Source organism: Leuresthes tenuis, unplaced genomic scaffold, assembly GCF_036924035.1.
Source record: "Leuresthes tenuis unplaced genomic scaffold, fLeuTen1.0.hap1 SCAF_9, whole genome shotgun sequence".
Taxonomy (NCBI): domain Eukaryota; kingdom Metazoa; phylum Chordata; class Actinopteri; order Atheriniformes; family Atherinopsidae; genus Leuresthes; species Leuresthes tenuis.
In genome coordinates, this window is record NW_027325363.1 from 12,209,663 (window position 1) to 12,229,247 (window position 19,585).

The window sequence follows — 19,585 nt, forward strand, 5'->3', positions numbered from 1 at the left end:
TCTGTAAATTTAGATTGACTCTTTAAAAAAAAAAAAAAAAAAAAAAAAAAAAGAACTGCTCAGGCAACAGACACATACAGACCCAGCATGCTTAGAATTCTGTTCTCCACAGTTGACCTGTTTCTGCTCTAGTGTGACACCACACAGATGCTCAATCTGTTGCCTCAACATCCAGTCTGTGTTTCTTTGTGTTTATATATGCATATACGGTTAGCTTTGGTAACTTATTTCACCTCTTACATCTGGCAGTGTCCACAGACTGGATTCTCTCTTCTTACTATTCTCTGACACTGCAGGGTCAGCCACATGTTACCTGTCACCTGTACATTAACTATACTCTCTGACAATTACCCCATTTAGTGCTGTTAGTATTATGTAGCAGGTATGTGTTATATGTGTATGTATTTTCTTTAGGGCAATAAATTCCATTGGATAACTGTCTTTAGGTTTTCTCCCTGCTCCATTTCCCCTCTATCTTGCAGCACCTCGCCTCTCTGTCTGTGTCACCGTCAGTCATTAGCCCAACTCCCAGAGCAGAAAGGAGGACTCTGTATGTCTGTGTGCGTATGACAGAGTGCAACATAATGTGCACCAACCAGCTCTCATTGCAGGGTCACTCCAGGACGACATTGCCAATGTCTGGACACTAAATCCCAATGGTTACTGGCTAAATCTGCACATATACACACAATGACACATATGCAGGTTCCATAATACAAAGCATCTGGCCAGGAGTGACTACAAGTAACGGCACCTGGTTGGGTTTTTTTTTTTCTGTCATTCCCACTCACACATATACTGGGTAGAAGAGAGCAATGAGGATGTGAGCATGATGGCAGAGATGGCGCCGGCTGGCTAGGCCAAAGGACCCTAGGGAGGTTTGACTGATTGAGGCTGCCTGCAAGCTCTCTACGTTGCCAGTGTGTGTTTGTGTATCTGTGCACGTGTATGTGAGAGAGGGGGCAGTGTATGTAGCATGGCAGATGGCATGATGGTGTTTAAACTAGTTAGGTTCCTATCAGCGCTGGACCAGGTCATGACAGCTTTTTGGCTCCAAGGTGAATGGAATAACTCTGAGCCTCAAGGTTATACCTTTATTAGGTTGGGAGTACCTGGTCAGCAAGATAATCCATGCATGTAGACAGGAGAAGCTAATGTTTACTTGGCTGGTTGCCTTTGTTTGTTTCATCACCACCAGGATAGATTTCCAGTCCCACCAACTGTCCTTTGTCATTAGGTAAACTGCCCAAAAGTAAGTGCAGTAAACAAATTCAGCCCTCCCTTAGTTAACTGAGTAAAATGAGGCCTATATTTAGTGTAAATACCTTAAGAATATATACAAAAGTATGGCCCATGATTTATTTTTTTTTTCTTAACTTTTTTTTCTTGGCAGTGGTTTCTTTGGTTTATCATATTTGATATTCTTCTCAAATTTGACTCATTAGTATGTGGTATGTTTCATATTTTAGGTCTGCATTGTATAAATTAACCATAATTATCTAGGTAGGTTGTAGGTTCAAAAAGCACATTATATTTGTGTGTTTATTCTATATTAGTGTTAACGAGTTTGTGTATGAACATTTCACTGTGTGACAGGGTTAATTGAGTTTGCCAGGAAAGGACACACAGCTGGTTAGCTTTTTACAGTGACTGACTGCTGAATGCTGGTCTGTTACAAGCACTTGACATCATGAAGCTCATCAAGTACTGGAGAAGAAAGTCATCTTAGACTAAGAGACTGTGGAACGCATACAGGATAAACAAGAAGATACAAGAAGAAAGTAGACATACAGAAAACATGAGAATATACAGAATGTTGGCTATGTTGCGGTGAGAGAAGAAGAGGATAGTGATACTGGCAAAAAAAAAACGTGTGCAGCGATGAAATGGATTATGACTTTGTTTTTATAATCTCTTTCTCTGTGTGCATTTGTCTCCTCTTATTCTCTCTCTCCTGAACTGAGCAAAGGGGGCATTTCAAGGAGCAGGAGAGCTATTTAAATCATGCGTTAGTGTGTGTGGATCAGTCGAAGGTGGAAGGGACAGATTTATACCCCATGTACAGGAGAAATGAAGGCCACTTCCTGGGAAGGGCATTTCTCCCTATTCTTTGTTTCTCTGCCTTGCTGGAGTTGGTCCAGTTTAATTCTTTCACAGCCTGCAGGCTGTTCTTTCACCTCCATATCCTCTTTCCTCTACTTTCTTCTTCTCTTCTCCCTTAATTCTTTCACCAACTTCACCCTTGTATCATTCAGTCTCTCCCTCCTGGCTTCATGTTGAATCTCCAGTTTGGCACAGCCTTTGATTGCTGTATGAACACATAACTTTCCTTCTCAACCAGAAGTGTATTCTGTTGGATCCTGAGAAAAACAGCTATTTTGCATCAGTAATGCCCAAGCTTAGTCTATTGGCTTTGATATGGATGAGATCAAAATATTCATGCAACAAGAACCACATGTTTGTTCCACAAATACTAAACTGCAGCACAAATTGTGCAACATCCAGCAAAGAAACAGCCCAAATATATCAAAGAAATATGGTTATTTCTCTTGAATGATTAGCAGTTATTACTAGAAGTTACTAAAGTACACTTTTCATTCTATTGGGATTTTCTTCTTTGAATTCAAGCCAGGTCGTGTCATCCTTTATGGGTCCTATTATAGAAAAATGTGATGTGCAGCCAGCTTTTAAGACATTATATTAGTCTCAAAACAATACAGCAGGAACACCATACATAACTGGGATGCTATAAAAGAATAATAAAAATATGAAGCTGTTAAAACAAAAAATGAAAATAAAAATATATGTTGGAACAATAACAAGTATAGCCCCAAAGAGATTGTATCAGAATGTGGTGCAAATCAGCATATCAATAAGTCATGAAAACCTGCTTGTTGCTCTTAAGATAAAAGGCAAACACTTGCAGGTTGTTGATTAAATATGAACATATATGGATATGGATCAAGTGCAAAATGGACACAGTCGGGAAGCATCTATGTGTTGCAGCAGTGACAACTTTTTTATAGTAAGTTGAAAACAAAGACATTTATTTACACTGATCAGTTTTAAATCACTAATTTGCTCAAAATGATTAAAAAACATGTCACAAGCTTCCTCTGAACACTGCAGAGGAAAGCAACAGTCAGTTTGTCTAAAGTTACTCCTTTTAAGCCTGTGAACCCTGACTCATATGGACCCTCTTTGACCTTGTGTACAAAATTCATGTTGTCCAGCACACACATGATGCTGGATAAACAGCTTGATGTAAAAGATAAAGCTCCAGATGAAAATCCATCAGCATCAAAATATCAAATGATAACTGAGACTGGCTGTCTCAAAATCACAAATTTGAACAGACAGGTTTTAGTAAACAGCCAGTCTGGTCAACTTACGAGATGGAGCTAAATTGTTAGAACTGTGGATCTAGAACAAACCTTATGGAATATAAGAGTCTAGAAACACAATATTAGCTATGTGCTTATGTAATCAAGTCTGAGGCCCATCTCATCTGTGTGCACTCATTTTAGCTCTGATCCTCCACTGTGGTGTTCCTGCTTTCTCCTCTGATTCATGTGTTTGGGAATCCCATTCGCTGTGCTCATAGACTGTATGGCTGTGTTTCAAACAGCCTACTCTTTTCAGATCTGCTTAATGTGTCTAAGACATATACAGAGTGAGAGGAAAGGAGGAACAGGTGAAGTGAAAATGAGTTACAAAAATGCATAAGACCAGATCATTTTATTGCACGTTATAAAAGCTTTTCAACACATTTTAATCTGACAAATCAAAACCTTCACAATATTTCGAGACCTTATGACAAAGTAAGTCCACAACAAATGGAGCACTGGATGCTTTTCTCCTGCTTGAAAAAACATACTTGAACAGTGTTGACCAGCCCTGTGTATTCACTAAAGAAGCAGAAGCGCTAGTGGCTCTGACCACGGATGGGTGTCCTTGCTTAAGCAGTGAAAGAGAAGGGAACGCTGCTTACAAGCGGTAGAGTGATGAGGTGGTGCTAATGTCTGTGCTTATATATCCTTGCATATTAAATTTAGCTTTGGTGTTAAGAGTCTATATTCATGGAAAAGTCTCTTAAATCATTTTGATGTAAATTTGATGAACAGAATAAATTTCAAGGGTTTGATCAATGCCTGGAAACAGACTTTAATAACCGAACCTGTAGTTCAAAGTGGCTGTGTTCTTACAGAATCTACAGGCTAAAAGCAAAAGGTTTTCATCAAAGAGACTGGTATAAAATGTCTAAATTGAATGGATCTGGCCTTCCCGAAGACCTGATTATTGTAAATATCTTTGAACTGGGTCCCGACTCAACTCTCCATTGTGATTGACAGTCGTGTCAAGCATATTCTTTATGACCATGTGTACAGCGTGTACAAAATGAACTAATTTGTCACAGTGTGAATAACAAATAATTTATTCCTTTATTGTCCATCTTTCAAATTTTCCAACTGTCTTATTTCAATTTGTTTTTAATAGTAAAAAAAAGACTGATGAAGGAAGAAAGAGGTGTGGATAAGAAAGGTGAAAGGGATAAGAGATATATTGGACGAGGTCTTGTGGTAGCCTTCTTTAGCTCTATTGCCTTTATTGTTATGTTACATCCACTGAGTTCAAGGTCTCCTCTACGTCAGCATCTCTTCCTCTCTGCATTCCTCTCTCTGGGCTCTCCCCAACTCTACCATAAATCAGCCAACACACATATTTGTACTCACATACACACACACACACACACACACACCAATCAATACAAGCCTGCTTGGCACTGCCAAAGCTCAAAATGACTATAGATTTTCTGTCGACTCTCCCACTAAATTATGCAAACCTCTGGTTTATGTTCTGGTACTTTTTTGGCATTCTTACCCCAGAAATGGGATGAAAAGGTTCTCCACTAAGATTAAATGACACAGATACAAGTATGGATAGCAGGAGTGAAGACTATTGTACAGGATAATATAAATGGTCTTTGACAGCACACTCAGCTTTTGGGTTGATACATAATAATTGCAAAATGTAAACTAGTGTAGATTATAAAATCAATAACATGTATTAAGATCATTGTAAATGTCCTGCTGAGGTCAGGATTTTGTTTAAGTGGTGAGTAATGCCCGCCGGATATCAGTGTTGGAGTTACTGTTTTGCAAGTGCGTACTCACACATACACACACATACACACAGTCAATAATAAAAAGATAAAAATGATGAGAGGGCAAAGAAAATTTGAGGATTCCATCATCAATGTCATATTCATTAAAGTCAGGGTAAAGCCCTGTATTAGACAGTTGAAGACTGTTTGTTTACCAAAGTGTGATTGATACAAGAGATGAATTGATGTAAAATGAACCTGTATGTGAGTAGCCAGTAAAACCAGAATACACAAACCAGAAGAAAAAATCTTCCATAGCTTGTTATGGAAGTAAGCAAATAGAAATGAATTGCATAAAGATTTTTAGATTTTTATTGAATAACATTGTTTACTGGGTCTGCTTTGATAAAAGAACAAACTGCCTCATGAGTGTCATAAGACTCTAATGATTAAGATAAGATTTTTATTATCATTATTATTATTATTATGGTCCAAGATCAGAGACCACATGTGTAAGTAAGAGTCATTAAAGCCTAACATATAGCTAAATAACAATGGTGACATTTTAAATTTACTTAAGGAATAAAATCTGCACAATGACATTCCAGGTACACAAGTCTTCTTTTGGCATTCAAGTGAATTTACAAAAATGGAGAATTTCTCCATTTGCACACTCGTTCCCTCTCTTTCCAGTGTTGCAAAACATTTATGTGTCTATGGCAAAGCAACTACTATCGCCATGTTGGGGTTTTTTTTGGTGGTCAATAATCATGCAATCTGAGATTAATTTACATACTCTCCGTATCAAAAGGGAAACTCACAAACTACTTGGAGCTTGTCTAAAAGGCAACTAGATTTCTTGTCTGCACCTTTCTGGCACTAAATTACTATTGGACATCATTAGTAAACTAACTCATTAATGCCAAAAGAGGCTTTTCAAAAGGCGAAAAACAATATCAGATTTGCCCCTTAAAGTATAACCTATTTTTGTAATGAACGACAGAGGCTTTAAGTTGAGTTGAGGTAAATGGAGATTCTTCTCCGTGTGAGGTCATGCCCATGTGTGAATGAATGCATCCAGATTCATGTATATCTATATATGTTTGTGTGCTTAAATGTGTGTGTGTGTGCGTGTGTGTGCATGTGAGTGCCTATTTCTAGGATGGGCTAATAGTTTGTCTGGCCAAGCCTATGATGGGGCCATCAGTAACTCTAAGGGGAAATTTAAACGATCGGCTTGTTCAGTCTCCCAGCAACTCCATTACCTTGAACATCATACCCGCACACACACACACACACACACACACGCACACACACACACACAGACACACACACACACAGACACATATCTTCTGTCCTCATTTATTCTTCCCCTTTCTCTCTGTCATCGTCGCTTGCTGATTTATCTGTCTAGTGTCTTCTTCTCTACCCAACTTTTTCTTCTGGATCATCCTGACTCTAAGTTAATTTTGTCTTTTAAATCCAGTCTTTCTTTCCTCTCTGTATGTCTAAAACAATCTCAAATGGCACTTTTTTTAAAAGTCTCAGGCTTTGACTGGATGTGAACGTGTGACACTGATGGACAGTGTCGGTGATAGAGAGCATTGTCTTTTAAGGGGAAAGCATCAAGACAGATTTGGAAAGGCTGAGATGATACTCAAAAGCGTTTTGGGTTATAAAGAATCCATTAGTCAAGCTGCGGTTATGCTTTCACCCAATACTCTTTTGATTGCAGAAAAAGAGGACAAGACAAACAGCAAAAGATAAAACATCCCCTTGAAGCATCATTGATTGCTAATCCAAGTACTTGATTTTGTCTAATGAGCTTCTTGTTCCTTCTTGAAGGAAAAGTAATGAGAAAAACACTGCCTGAACACTGAAACAAGATCATTTTGGGATGCTTGTATGTTTGCATTAAAATTAAAATAAGTAAAACACTGTTTAATTGTGTGTCCTCTGTTCTACATCAAAAGCGCTCCTTTTCCAAGACGTTTATAGGCAGAATCTAGACTGCAGTGCAATGAATATTTAACACCAGAGAACGAAACACGCAGTAGTCACTGTAGTAGCCTATAAACATTTATCTTTGTGTAATAGTGCATTTAATAGATGTTATTAAGTCCTTTGCCTGGCTTTTTAGTTTTAACACCTTTTAATGTATAGGTCATTATGTAGTGAAGGACCAGTCTAACAGAAATTAAAATAATAGTGAAGGATTTGACTGCAAGCACATGCAACTACACTGTGATGAAGGAGGTAGATGCTCAGTGCCCTGATGTGACCCCCTTCGCTCATCAGGAAGAACTGCTCCACTTAAACTTTGCTGCTCCTTTGTAATTGAATTAGTCTGCTCAATTATGTAGAGGCAGGCCTGTCCTCATTACACAACGCTATTAAAACACAAGAATGGAGCCAAGAGGAGGAGAGCAGCTTGTGAAGAATGAAGAGGGGAGATAAAAGACAATTTAGTAAAAGTGTAAAGTTTTACTTCTCAGCCTTCAGTCTGTCTACCACATCTGTACGATGGTGGTGCAGCTACATGGATGAAGCTTATTTCACATGCTTTGCCATTTTCACATGCAAGTAAACATCAGACCTAAGCAACATGCTGACAGTCCACCCCCTCAGCTCAGCAAAATGACCACAGATCTACCACCCATCCTGATATTTGCATGTTCACAAACTCCAGGGATCCCATTTCATCTCTGAAGTCTGCATCATATCTGAGATGTTAACTGCTTTCTTCTGACTCATGGACTTTTTGTTTATCCATCTTGTCTCGCTTACACAGGATCAGCTGAAGAGCTTCCAGAATGGCTACAAGCATGTTAATGATAAAAGTCTCCAACTGCAGAGGTGGGTTTGCTCACAGGCACACACAATAGTAAACACAGAGACAGAATGAGCAGCCTGCTCCAGGGGTTCTGCAAAAAAAACATTTCTGTGTCCATGGGACTGTACACATCATTGTTTAATTACTGATAACCCAGATTGGATTTTTATGGGTGTGCATATCCTCTGAGTGTCCCCTAATCCTTATTCCCTTTTCTCTTACCCAGTAATCATCTGACTACGGATCTTGACAACAACATAAATATCAACCTGCCCCCCATTGAGACCAAGGTGTTGATGTAAGTACATCTTAAACCCATAAAAGGATAAAAGGAGAAATTGTGGAATTTTATGTAGTTTCATTTGTACCAATTTTTTTTTTTTTAGATACATCATTTCTTTATTTCTTACCTATGCACTAAGACAGTATTTACAAAGCTGAGGTTCAAATCAATGCTACAGGGTCAGGAAAAAATTAATTTCTCAAGAAAATTAACATTTGAAAAAGAGCAAGAAAGAAAACACAAAATTGCCTTGTATGCTTGCTTGCCTTTAATTCTGGCTTTTCTACTCAAGAGAGTTGTTGATGTGAAACAGCCTAAGGTTTTAATGGTAAATCACTCTTGCTCTAGCTCATTAGTACACTCTCTGTACAGTAATGAGGGCCAAAAGTATTCATCGCTGAATTTGAAAGAGAAATTGTAAAACCACTGCTCCAGGTTGTATTACAGCATAAATGGGGAGAGTGGCAAAGTTTTTGGTTTATTTGAAACTATAATCAAATTGTAAGAACATTTATTCTTCTCACTGACAGTGAACTTACCTTACAGAAAGCCCAAATCATCATCCATATGTGTTTTTGTTTTCTGCTGTGCCTTCGCCATACCTGTAGTATTCAGCGGGCTTGGCGTGACTTCCTGCAGAGACAGGAAGTAGAGAAAAGAAGCCCTTCCCCACCCTCGCTCTCCTCCTCTGACAAGATGAGCATGTCGATCAGCATGATGACCCTGTCAGATGGCAGCACCCCTGTAAGTCATGCTTGTGTCAAACAAATTCTCCATGAGAAGTCTGCATACTGAGGACATGACATGACATGTCATGAGTGACAGTGTTTGTGGCGGCTGCATATCTGAAGATGTGTGTGATGTTGCTCAGACAGTGGATTAGGTGCGCCTGTGAATGGGCACATCAATTTCACGTGTTCACTAAAACAGTCGCATAAAATTTTAATTCACTGGTTTCCTCAACAGCTTGTTATACATTCATTCATATCATGTCTGTTTAGTGATGTCTATATGTCAGATTCCTGAACAGCGATATTAAGAGATATCAGTGATCTGTTTAAGCTTTTAGGTGTTCTGTTTTGTCCTTTTGACAAGCTGGATGCCCACTTCTATGAAAAGCAGCCTCAGTACTAAACCATAATGATTGCTTTGTAATGCCTTCAAGCCATATGCAAATCAACAATTCTTGATCATTGGTCTTTTTGTTAGACATCAGCAGAAGCTGTTCGTTTGGAGGAAAAAAACAGCTTAAAGTGTTTATCATAATGCCATGTCACTCTAACCAACAGTTCGACTTTACTAATCAGAGTTGGGACTTTACAACTCTTGACACCAATTTGCTTTAGTTGAAATCACTAAGGAATAGGAAGTTATATTTGATTGACAAAAATACATGTATGCCTTGACTTGATAAAGACCTGACCAGACAAAGTTAAACATAAATGCTCATAATTCCAAGTGAATCACTTACTTTAACATGCATAACATAAGATATTGATAAGCAATACATAAGATATTGGAGTGTTCCAAGTGTTTTATTGCCTGGTGTAATGTGTATGTAGTCCCATTCTTGTCCAGAAGGAGGCAACACTTTCAGGTAATTTCTCTTCTGTGCAATTGAATGACCAGTCTTTTCCGAAGAGCAAATATAGAAGGATGTAATCTCACTTACACACAGACAAACACACACTCTCTTCCAGCAAAAGCACCCTATAAATGAAAATCAGCGGAAAGGCCCTTCTCATTCAGCACGACTTTCCGCCTTGCATTTAACCACACCACACTAAATCCCTCTGATTTTTTTCTCCTGAATCTGTTGTGGTCATTGTAATTCTATACTGACTTTACTCTGGAGCCTACTGGTAGAATAACAAGTGTCTGTACTCCTCCCTACTAATCTCTGAGCCTGAAGTCAACAGGCAGGTTAAATCTCAGAGACGGCTGGGAGACTTGAGCGTATAAGCACACTTAGTTGGTACTTGTCTACTCAGTTTCCGCTGAAGGAGACTGTTTGGTTTGGATTCTTGTGGATAAAAGCAGAGTCAGATCAATTATGAGTGAAGAGAATTCCAAGTGGGGGGCTGCAGAAATAAAAACGTGCTTCAGGGCTGTCAGGTAACCAGTGCAGCAGGCAGTGAGTATACAAGCCACGAAGGTTGTGGATAAAGTCATAAAGGATTGTTTACACACACACATGAAACACACACACACACACGTAATAGACACTGGTTGTGTTTGAGATCCTTTGGGATGGCAGGGAAATGCTTAGCTCAGTGACTTAGACCTGCTGACAAGGGCAGATGATCATCACTGAGAGGAACCGAGAGTGAGGGTGTGTATGCATTAAGACCCTAAGGTCAAGGAAGATGGAGAGCAGCATTGAGGAGAGGAAGATGAAAACCAGACGTTAGCTCACTGGTTGAATGTGCTGATACTGTGCATCTGCTCTTTGCCTTGAGAAAAGGAAGCCCTGTCTCTCCTTTCAAACTGTGTGATTTCATTTCTTGTTTTAAAACCTGATAGATTGCAATAGTCCAAGAATATATTCTATATCATCTTAATGCTGTCTCGCTTCACAATGTCTTTCTCTGAGTATCTCTCGCATTTTTCTAATCTTTCATTGCAGTAATGCTTTTGCAGGTCGAGACAGCTCGGCCATGTTTGAATTTCTAACAGTTTGATTTCTGTTGACCCAGCAATACATTCTCAACACACAGACACACGCAATCACAAGAGATGGAGTCATATTTTCTCGAGACACAGTGATGCGGAAGCCATCGCTAAAGTGATTGGATTTCGAACCTCTGTGACTATAACATCAGTCTTTGACAAAAGCTTGCTGCATGACCCTCATCAGGTGTGTGAGTTTGTGTGCATGTGTGAAACTAGGGCCTTGTCTGGGTATGTTTTCAAGAGGATTGAGCCCACTGTTCCCAGCCGAAAGATTTGGTTGACTGCAACTCTTAAATGTGCAAATGATCTTTCACACTGTTACTCGGCTCACTCATTGCCATGGCAATCTTGCAAAACAGAGAAGCCTTGGATATCTCTCTTTATGATCTAGCTCTCTTCGCTATAGCAACACCACAGAGGGAGGTAAAAATTATAGGTTTCATTAAAAGACAACCTAACAAAACTGTGGCTTTTATGCTCAGATATGAATCAGCTGTCTAAATTTTATTGTTTCATAATACAGTGCCGCATCAACACAGTCAGCCGACCACCTACAAGTACACACACACAAGGGTGAGGACACTCTCACACACATAGACACAAAGACTACTGCTGCCTCAATTTTAGACTGTCTAGAAGATAGATGTGTTTTTATTACCACACATCAATCAATACTGTTTGGAGACTGGGTAAATGTTTTCCTAGCAGGGTTGCCACTAAATTACTTGAGAAATGAGGATGAAAACAGGCATCCAGAGAGGCTTCTCCCAGAAGCTCTTAAGTCTACACAAGATATTTGTTTTATCATTGATAAAACATGAGGCCTCCACAGAGTATAGTTCAGTTTGCTGTCTCAAGTTTTTAGCCCTTGAATTTTGAGTATAGGAGCTGTCCTTTGCTTTGGTGCTGATTTAGGCTCTTTGATGTAGTAGCAGAGTTTAGACACTAGAGGGAGGCCCTGTATCACATTGTTTTGGTTTTTTTGTTAACTGTCTGAGGAGTGCTGAAAGCAAATATTGACATTTTTGGGATTACAGCAGCCTCAAGATCTCAGAGGCAATACAATTCAAGTGAAATTTTGCCTACTGTGTGCATTCGAATACAGAACTTGGCTTGTTTTGGTCATCCATCTCCATTTTAGTATATCATGGCCTGTATCCTACAAAATTAACAGTACCTAAAATCAGGTCACAACATATTCTTCAACGGTAGTTACATGTGACGATTGAATAGAATTTGTTTTGTTTGTAGATATGTAAAAACCAGATGTGTGTTCTACTGAACATCTGTAAATGCATGTGTGTATTGACTGGTGAAGGACACAGAGGGGCAAATTGGCCCATCTGTCCATCCGAGGTGCAGTGAGGCTGGGCTGAGCAGACCAAAGCCACCCTCCCTGTCTGCCAGCTGTCCTGCATCTCCGTCTCTGCCCCCTCCATCAGCACTCTCTTACCACTCCCCTCTACCTTTTTCTGAGATGTCATAGTTTATTTTTGCCTTCCTCTTTCATATTTAATGTCTGTTTTTATTGTTTTCTACTCTATATGTCTCTCTCGGAGCGTCTCTGCATGCTTCTCTCTGTGTTTCAATCTGTCTCTTTATCACTTCCTCTTTCTCCTACTGTTCTCTTGGTTTTATCGTGTCAGGCAGCTGCTGTAGCAGCTGAAGCTGTGGAAGCCTGGTAGGAGAGATAAAATAGGCTAGGCAAAGTTTAGAGAACTTTCATGGGGTTACTGTATATCACCTTCTTATGTACAGCACAGGTGCATAAAGCAGCTGAGAGATATGAGACATTCAGCAGTATTGCACTCCCAATTTAGCTTCTCGAGTTAACCCCTGGGTCTTCTTGGAGTTGTCCTGAAATAACCCACTGACTTTTCTGTGGCTGTCTCTAATTCATCCCAATACAGTGTGTTACAGCTTCAGCAGATTAGTGAGCCAGCAGGCTGCACAGCTTGTACCCTGTGTCAAAGTACCCTGTATCAAAGCATTTAACCCATCCTGTTGGTTTCACCCTTCTAATCCAGTGCAGGGCACAAAATGTTGCTCTTTCATAGAGCACAAATAATTCTAATCCTGCAATTTTTTTTTTTGTTATTTTCTGCATGAGCCGGTACATGGAAGAAAGCAGCGGAGGTCACATACAGTTCTCTAACAGCACGGTGCAATGGTGGGTGCCCTGCAGACTCATTGTGCCCCTCTTATGTTGTAGTTACTGTTCATCAACGTTATGGTGTACTATTTGCAGACAGATAGACAAATGAAATGGGTTTTAGTTAGTAGTCTTAATGTGATTGTGCTCACTTCAAGGAAAGCAGTTTAAAATGGAAGACGCTAAGGTCTAATTTTTTAGACTTGACATATTGTGTTGAAATGAATTTGCAATTCAACAATCTCTGGGACCGCAAGCAATAACCAATTCTTTTGTTATGGTCCACTAGCTCATGTAGAGATTCTGAGTAAACCTTCCATTTTCCTGGTACCATGAGGACATGCAATTTTCTCAGCATTATTTTAAGAGCTACAATATTATTCTTAACCAGCACAGCACCAGCTAAGTCAGCAGCCTGTAACATGCTGTCACCCTTCCAAACATTGCCTTTTCCCAGTGGCCTTTCCCACCTTCCCCTCCACTGTGGAGCACAGAATCCCTGCAATGATTTATGGTAATTATGCAAATGAAACATAAGGCTTTTGAAATTAATGCTAACCCCCACCAGTCTCTTGATCACTGGAGGGTGGGTGTAACTGGAGCCAATGCTTTTTACAATCCTGTTACTGTAATACCAGGGACAATGCAAAAAAAAAAGCCTAGGTCAGGAGATTAAGGATTGCCTTGAATTAGTTTGGGTTTATTGAAGCTTCATAGAGGCAGTTCACATTTAATCGTTTCTTTTCATTAGGTGCAAATTGATTGAAAAGGCATCATATACGTGGGTTTATAATCTGTTTTTATTCCTCACGAGTGATACTGCGTCTGTAGGCTGTTGATTTCATTGACATAATCCCTCGTGTCATAATCTCTCACCTAGATAAGATGTGCTGCATGGTGTTGGTGCAGGTGTGGGTGTGCAGGGTCTATGTTGTGTCTGAGCTGGGCTGGGCAGAGTGACAGCCCTGATGGGATGTAAGAGGACTGCTGTGACACACCAGCCAAGGTACTGATTGACAGAATCATTAATGACCTCACAACACACCATCACCACATAATATAGACAGAGACTGGCTCTAGATCTGGATGCTGCTGAATGTAATTGCTCCCGGCTGGAACATACACAGCTAACTTTAAAAAATATTAATATTAATCTCTGTCCATATGCTTCAGCCAAGTTTCTTTGTATATGTATCAACCACCCCGCAGATATGTGAAGGACAATCATATGACTCCTATAATTATGAATTAAGGAGATGGAACCTTCTGTGTAACAATGTCTGATGGGGGGCAGCGAGGTCTGACTTCCTGCTAATCACCTGCCAGCATAATGTCAGGTCAAACATGGACCCTTTCACACCTGGGACATGTCATGTCATCCGCCCGCTGAAGTGTGTAATACTTGTTATCAGTATGTGACATGCTTGATGTGATATGTGTGTGTCTGAATAGTATTTAGAGCATGAGTGTGGGTCTTAATGTACACTGAGTTTCAATCAAACCAAGGATAATTTCAATGCACACATGACATACTTTGAACAGCCAGCTAGAGCAAATTTTAAGTCAGTCTAGGAACTGTGTTATTGTGCTTTGGAACCTACATTATGCCTGTGGGACAGTTGTTTACAAATGGTAAGTGCTCTTGCTTCAGAGTGACGTCATGTTGCTTCTGTATTACCCATCACTTTCCACAGGAGGTCACTGTTCTTTGCACTTTGTTGTGACAGACTAGCAGGGAGGAGTCCAGGTCCATTAAAAACCTGTATCACAATGGTTCCGTTCTCTAGTCTGAAAGGTATCTCAGTTCAATATCAATTACCGTATAAAGCTGGTTTCAGGATGTGCATTTTCAGAAAATGTTATGCTAATTGCTGGAACTGCCGGCACTCTTGAGACTGTTATGTAGAGGACATTCAAAATTTGCAAACACCCCCTTCTTTTTCAGTCTTATAATACCATTTAAGAGCCTCTTCGTTTATGATAATATATCAAAAAAATTTTTTAATTTGTAATTAAAAGGGAGGTGAGGTGCTGTTAATTCACAATCTTATCTCTCTTCTTTCCATTTCCTTCTCTCACTGTGTTCTTCCATCGTTCCTCCTTCGCCTTTTCTCCTTGAGCCTTTTAATTTCATGACACTTGAATAAAATATTAAAGTGCTTCAGCATGACGTCAGACTTGTGAACAAGCTGCTGGGTTTTTCCAGCCTGCCTTCTATTTTTAAATGTCCTCTCTCCTTATTTTTTTTTATCCTCAACGGGCTTTATTGGTTAGCTGTGAATATGTCTGTGGTACCAAAAAATGCACGACAGCAGTATTAGGCAAGGCTGACCTAAACTAATAAACTAATAAGTACAGTTTTCCTCCCAGCATACATTTTAGTGACCTCACTTATGCTACAACACACACACTCAGTGTAGTATTTAGTCGAACTAATTCTTGTATGAGAATGGCAGTCTATCATTGTGCAGTGCCTGTTTTAAATGTACAGCATTTTTTTCTGTCACAATAATGATTTTCTGTTTTTCAGACATCCAAATCAATCATTTATCACAATTAAAGTAAATTCAAGTCAAATAAACTGTTTGTGAATTCATGTGACTGTAAGAGAACTAGTCTAATTTTATTCTATTCATTTTCCAGGCTCTAAATAGCTGCTGTCATTTCTACTACGTAATCTTAATAAGATTAATAAGACACCCATAAAACCTGAACACGTGATGTATTTATATGTATTTATATATATAAGAATGCACATCTATACAGATCTAAATGGAGAATAGACCTGGATAATTGCGGTTGTCCAGTCTGCTCAAAGAGCTGACAAGGCTTCCCAAAACAGCACATTATGTGGACCAGATTGTTTTGACATGAGACTCCAGAACAGAGTTAAAGTAGTGAAGAAAGAAAAGAAAGAGAGGATGTTCCCACTTATATAAAGTCTGAAGTTGCTGCATCAAGCTATTGTCCAACATTAGTTATTGTTTAACTAACTAATTTAATAATTTTACTAACACTAATTGGAAAAGTAAAAACAAATGCCAAGACAAAACCTTTATGTTGTACTGTGCTGCATAAGATGATAGGATGTAAACTGTATGTTGTTCCTTTGATTTATTTATTTTTTTCCCCAACATTTTCACATTGTCCTGTTTTCCAAAAAGAAGACAAAGGGACAATGGACAGCATCTGTCTGTATTAACTATCCCACAGCCACCACAACATTATCTCACCAATCTGCATTTGCTCAGTCACACGGATATAATTGATTATTGATGCCCGTTTGGTGATATGAAAAATCGCTGATACAGTTGACTGATACAATTATGACTCATCTTTGCTTTGGAATCTATTGATGGTGGTTTCTGGTACTGTAATCAAGGCCAGATTAGCCACATGCTCCAAAGTGTCATCCACCTAAGATCTACAAAGTTTTTAGTGGATCATTCAGTTTATGAATTATTTTTACATTTACAATGCAAGCTTTTTGTGAATGTTCGAAATAGAGGATTTTTAGATTATTTATTATCAAACCAAGATCTGAAATCTGCTAAGTTACATAAAAATAGTTATTTCTTTATCTATATTTAGCTTTTCGTCCATTTAAGCAGTCATTTTATGAAATATTAAATCTCTTTTGGCACATGTCTTACAACATGTGTAAACTTAACATAACTTCTAGTAATTAATTATGTAAACTTGTTATATTGTCTGATTTGAATGAGATGCCTGAATTGTAAAAATGATTTCAAAGACTTGAGTTAAACTCTTTGAGTTAAAAAGTAAAAAGTAATTCTGCGCTGGCAGTGCATTTGTCTCCCCACTTAAGCAACATTTAATCCAGGTGAGGGTAAAACCTGCTTTGCACTCCCTGCTGACATCCAATGACTTATGCAGGTGATGACAATGTCTTATTGATAGGGGTAGCATCAGTGTGCATGCTCTGAGCCTCACACCTAAATCTGAGCACTCACATGCACATGGGCACATACTGAGAAAAGATGCAAGGAGAAGTGTGTTACCATTCATTTGTAAGTTACATGATTTTTCACTTACATGATACCTCTTGAGCTGTGAGATGTGTGGGTGTGTGTGTGAGTATGTGTGAGACACAGGGTGCAAAGGAACAGCCTGCAGCACTGTTCATATCCAGCCTCATTTAACCAGATTCCACTCCTCCATTATCAGCAGGATCATTATCCTCTCCCCTCTCTGCCCCAGCTGCCTCACTTCAACTGGGACTCAAGGTGGCAAACTAAAATATCCAAGCATACGTTGCACTCACAGCCACTCAGAATACCTATTATTCTGTGTTCCTTTCACATGTGAACCGCAATACCAAAAATAGTCAACTTTTGAGGGTCTGTGTGTGCAAAGTATTCCTAGGGCAGCTTAAAAATGACAAAATGAGGTTAGTGCAACTGTTTGTGTGTGTGCATGTGTCTTCACTCTTGACACCAGTGGTTTGCCAACCACAGATTAAGTTAATATCAATGTGTGTAAGAGAGTATTGAGGAGGAGAGATATGAATGTTAAATAGATTAAGGTTTTATATGCTTCTACTTGAATACAACTCTCTTATTTTATTTTGCCTTACATTGTAGGTTACTCATTGCTGAATATATCATAGTGCCGTTTATGTTGTGGAGCAAGGTCATATATATGTGCTCATAAAAGGACAAATTTGTCTTTAGAATATAAAATGGAGGATTAACCGCTCTGTAATTGGATGTGCCACCATGGTGTTTATTACTTAGTAGAGATCAACAAAGGAATGAAGGGTAAATTAAATTATTTCACTGCTATGCCCTGCTTTTTCCCTCATGAAGAACTTCTGTCTTCGATTTTTCTACGCCTTCTGTTGCCTGTTTCTTGTCAAAATGACAGCATTCTCTCCTGCCCTGCGTCTGTTTTTTTTTTCTCTGCCAGGTCTGAACTGATTTTTCTGAGGAGTTCTCCGTGTTGTTATTCAACTTGAACAATCCCACTGCTTATTCAGCCCTGTGAGATCCCACTAATAGTCACAGCGGCTGCTGAGCTGTGGAACAGTAGGTTACACTAAACCGACTCTGGAAGTATAAAAGACAGCACGCATACCAGACATGAACTGTTGTGTATATGTCTGTATGTATTTGAGTGTGTGTATATGCTCTCTCAAATGTGACCATCTAAGCTGTGATTTTTTATTAAAATACTGAACATGCAGTCTGTTTGAGAATGAGAGAGACGAAGGGGATTTTGTTTCTCGGTTTATTGGTTTGGCATTTAGAGAGTGGAGAAATCCTGGGGAGAAGAAAGTAGAGAAATGTATTGAACAGAAGAGAGATAAAAAAAGAAGGGAGAAAAAAAGTCTATTCTCCTTCCTACTGTGGTCTGGTCTCCAGAGAAAAATAAACTGATTTGTGATTAATGAATAGATGGAGTGGAGGCGTCCTCTCATTTGGTCTCTTTCTCCCCTCTTCACTTTCCCCCTTAACCCAACGCTCTCAACCAGTAAAATCCATCTTAGTGATGATTTCTACATATAGGAAATGATTATGAAGCAGATAAAGAGAAAAATCTACCAATGAAATTAGTGAAGTTTAAAATGAAAATAGTGTCATCTGTTCATATAGTGTACAACAGCCATGGGTGCAACACAGTGCAATATCTACATATTAAACCTGATATTATTCTAAATAGTTTCACCCTTCAATTAATAAGTTAGTTTGATGTATTTTTAATTTAGCAACACTGTATTAACTCTTATTGACAATCAAACATAAATGGTTCAGAGAGTGTATTGATAGTTTGGACCATTTCCATGTCCAACTCAAAAAAATAGAAAGTCGGTGAAACACCTGTGAGTACCAACACGAGAGTTAGATAGTCTGGGATCACTGAAACTGAATTCACTAGATGTTTCTGTTTAGAGACATGGGCCTTTATTCAGACTGAAACTGCACTGCTTGCACAGTTTAGTGCTTTAACTCAGATAGACAAGTGTTTCAGACTTGGCATGGAGGTTATTAATGAAAATCATATTCCTTAAAAAAAATATATCAGCCAGTGTGGAGTATACAGTCACCTTCTAAGGACAAAGGCTGCTGTCCATAGAGGTTCAGCATGGTGGTCAGCACAAAATTGAAAAATGTAACTTCACTAAAGACCATTGAGGAGAGCCTGATCAGTGTAAGGAGTACACTTTCTGGTGAGGTGAAACGAAGATTATCTTGTTCAAATCAGATAGTGTCGATCATGTTTAGTGTGAACCTGTCCAGGACTGCCACAGTGAAGCACAGAGGTGGGAATGCCTATGTGAGGCTGCTTGAGTGCAAACGTGTTGGGGAGAAGACATTCACAAATGGCACCATGAACGCTTGTGCATGTATGTAATTGGCTGATAAGATGATGCCCAACCTTGAGAAGTTTGGCAGAGGAGGAATATTTCAGCTTGATAACAATCAGAAGCACACAGAGTTTTTCAAAGAAGAAAAAAGTAAAAGTTACAACCTGGCAAGCAAAATTGCCTGATTCGGTGTTGTCCAAAAAAAGAAGGCT

General features: G+C 39.1%; 1 protein-coding gene across 1 annotated transcript in view; it reads left to right on the forward strand.

The window, feature by feature from the left end:
- schip1 (schwannomin interacting protein 1) overlaps window positions 1-19,585 on the forward strand; it is a 209,430-nt gene that overhangs the window by 59,337 nt on the left and 130,508 nt on the right. The window contains exons 6-8 of the mRNA XM_072392349.1: window positions 7,896-7,960; window positions 8,164-8,235; window positions 8,829-8,964. Coding sequence (XP_072248450.1) covers window positions 7,896-7,960; window positions 8,164-8,235; window positions 8,829-8,964 — 273 coding nt within the window. The remainder of the gene's footprint in view (window positions 1-7,895; window positions 7,961-8,163; window positions 8,236-8,828; window positions 8,965-19,585) is intronic.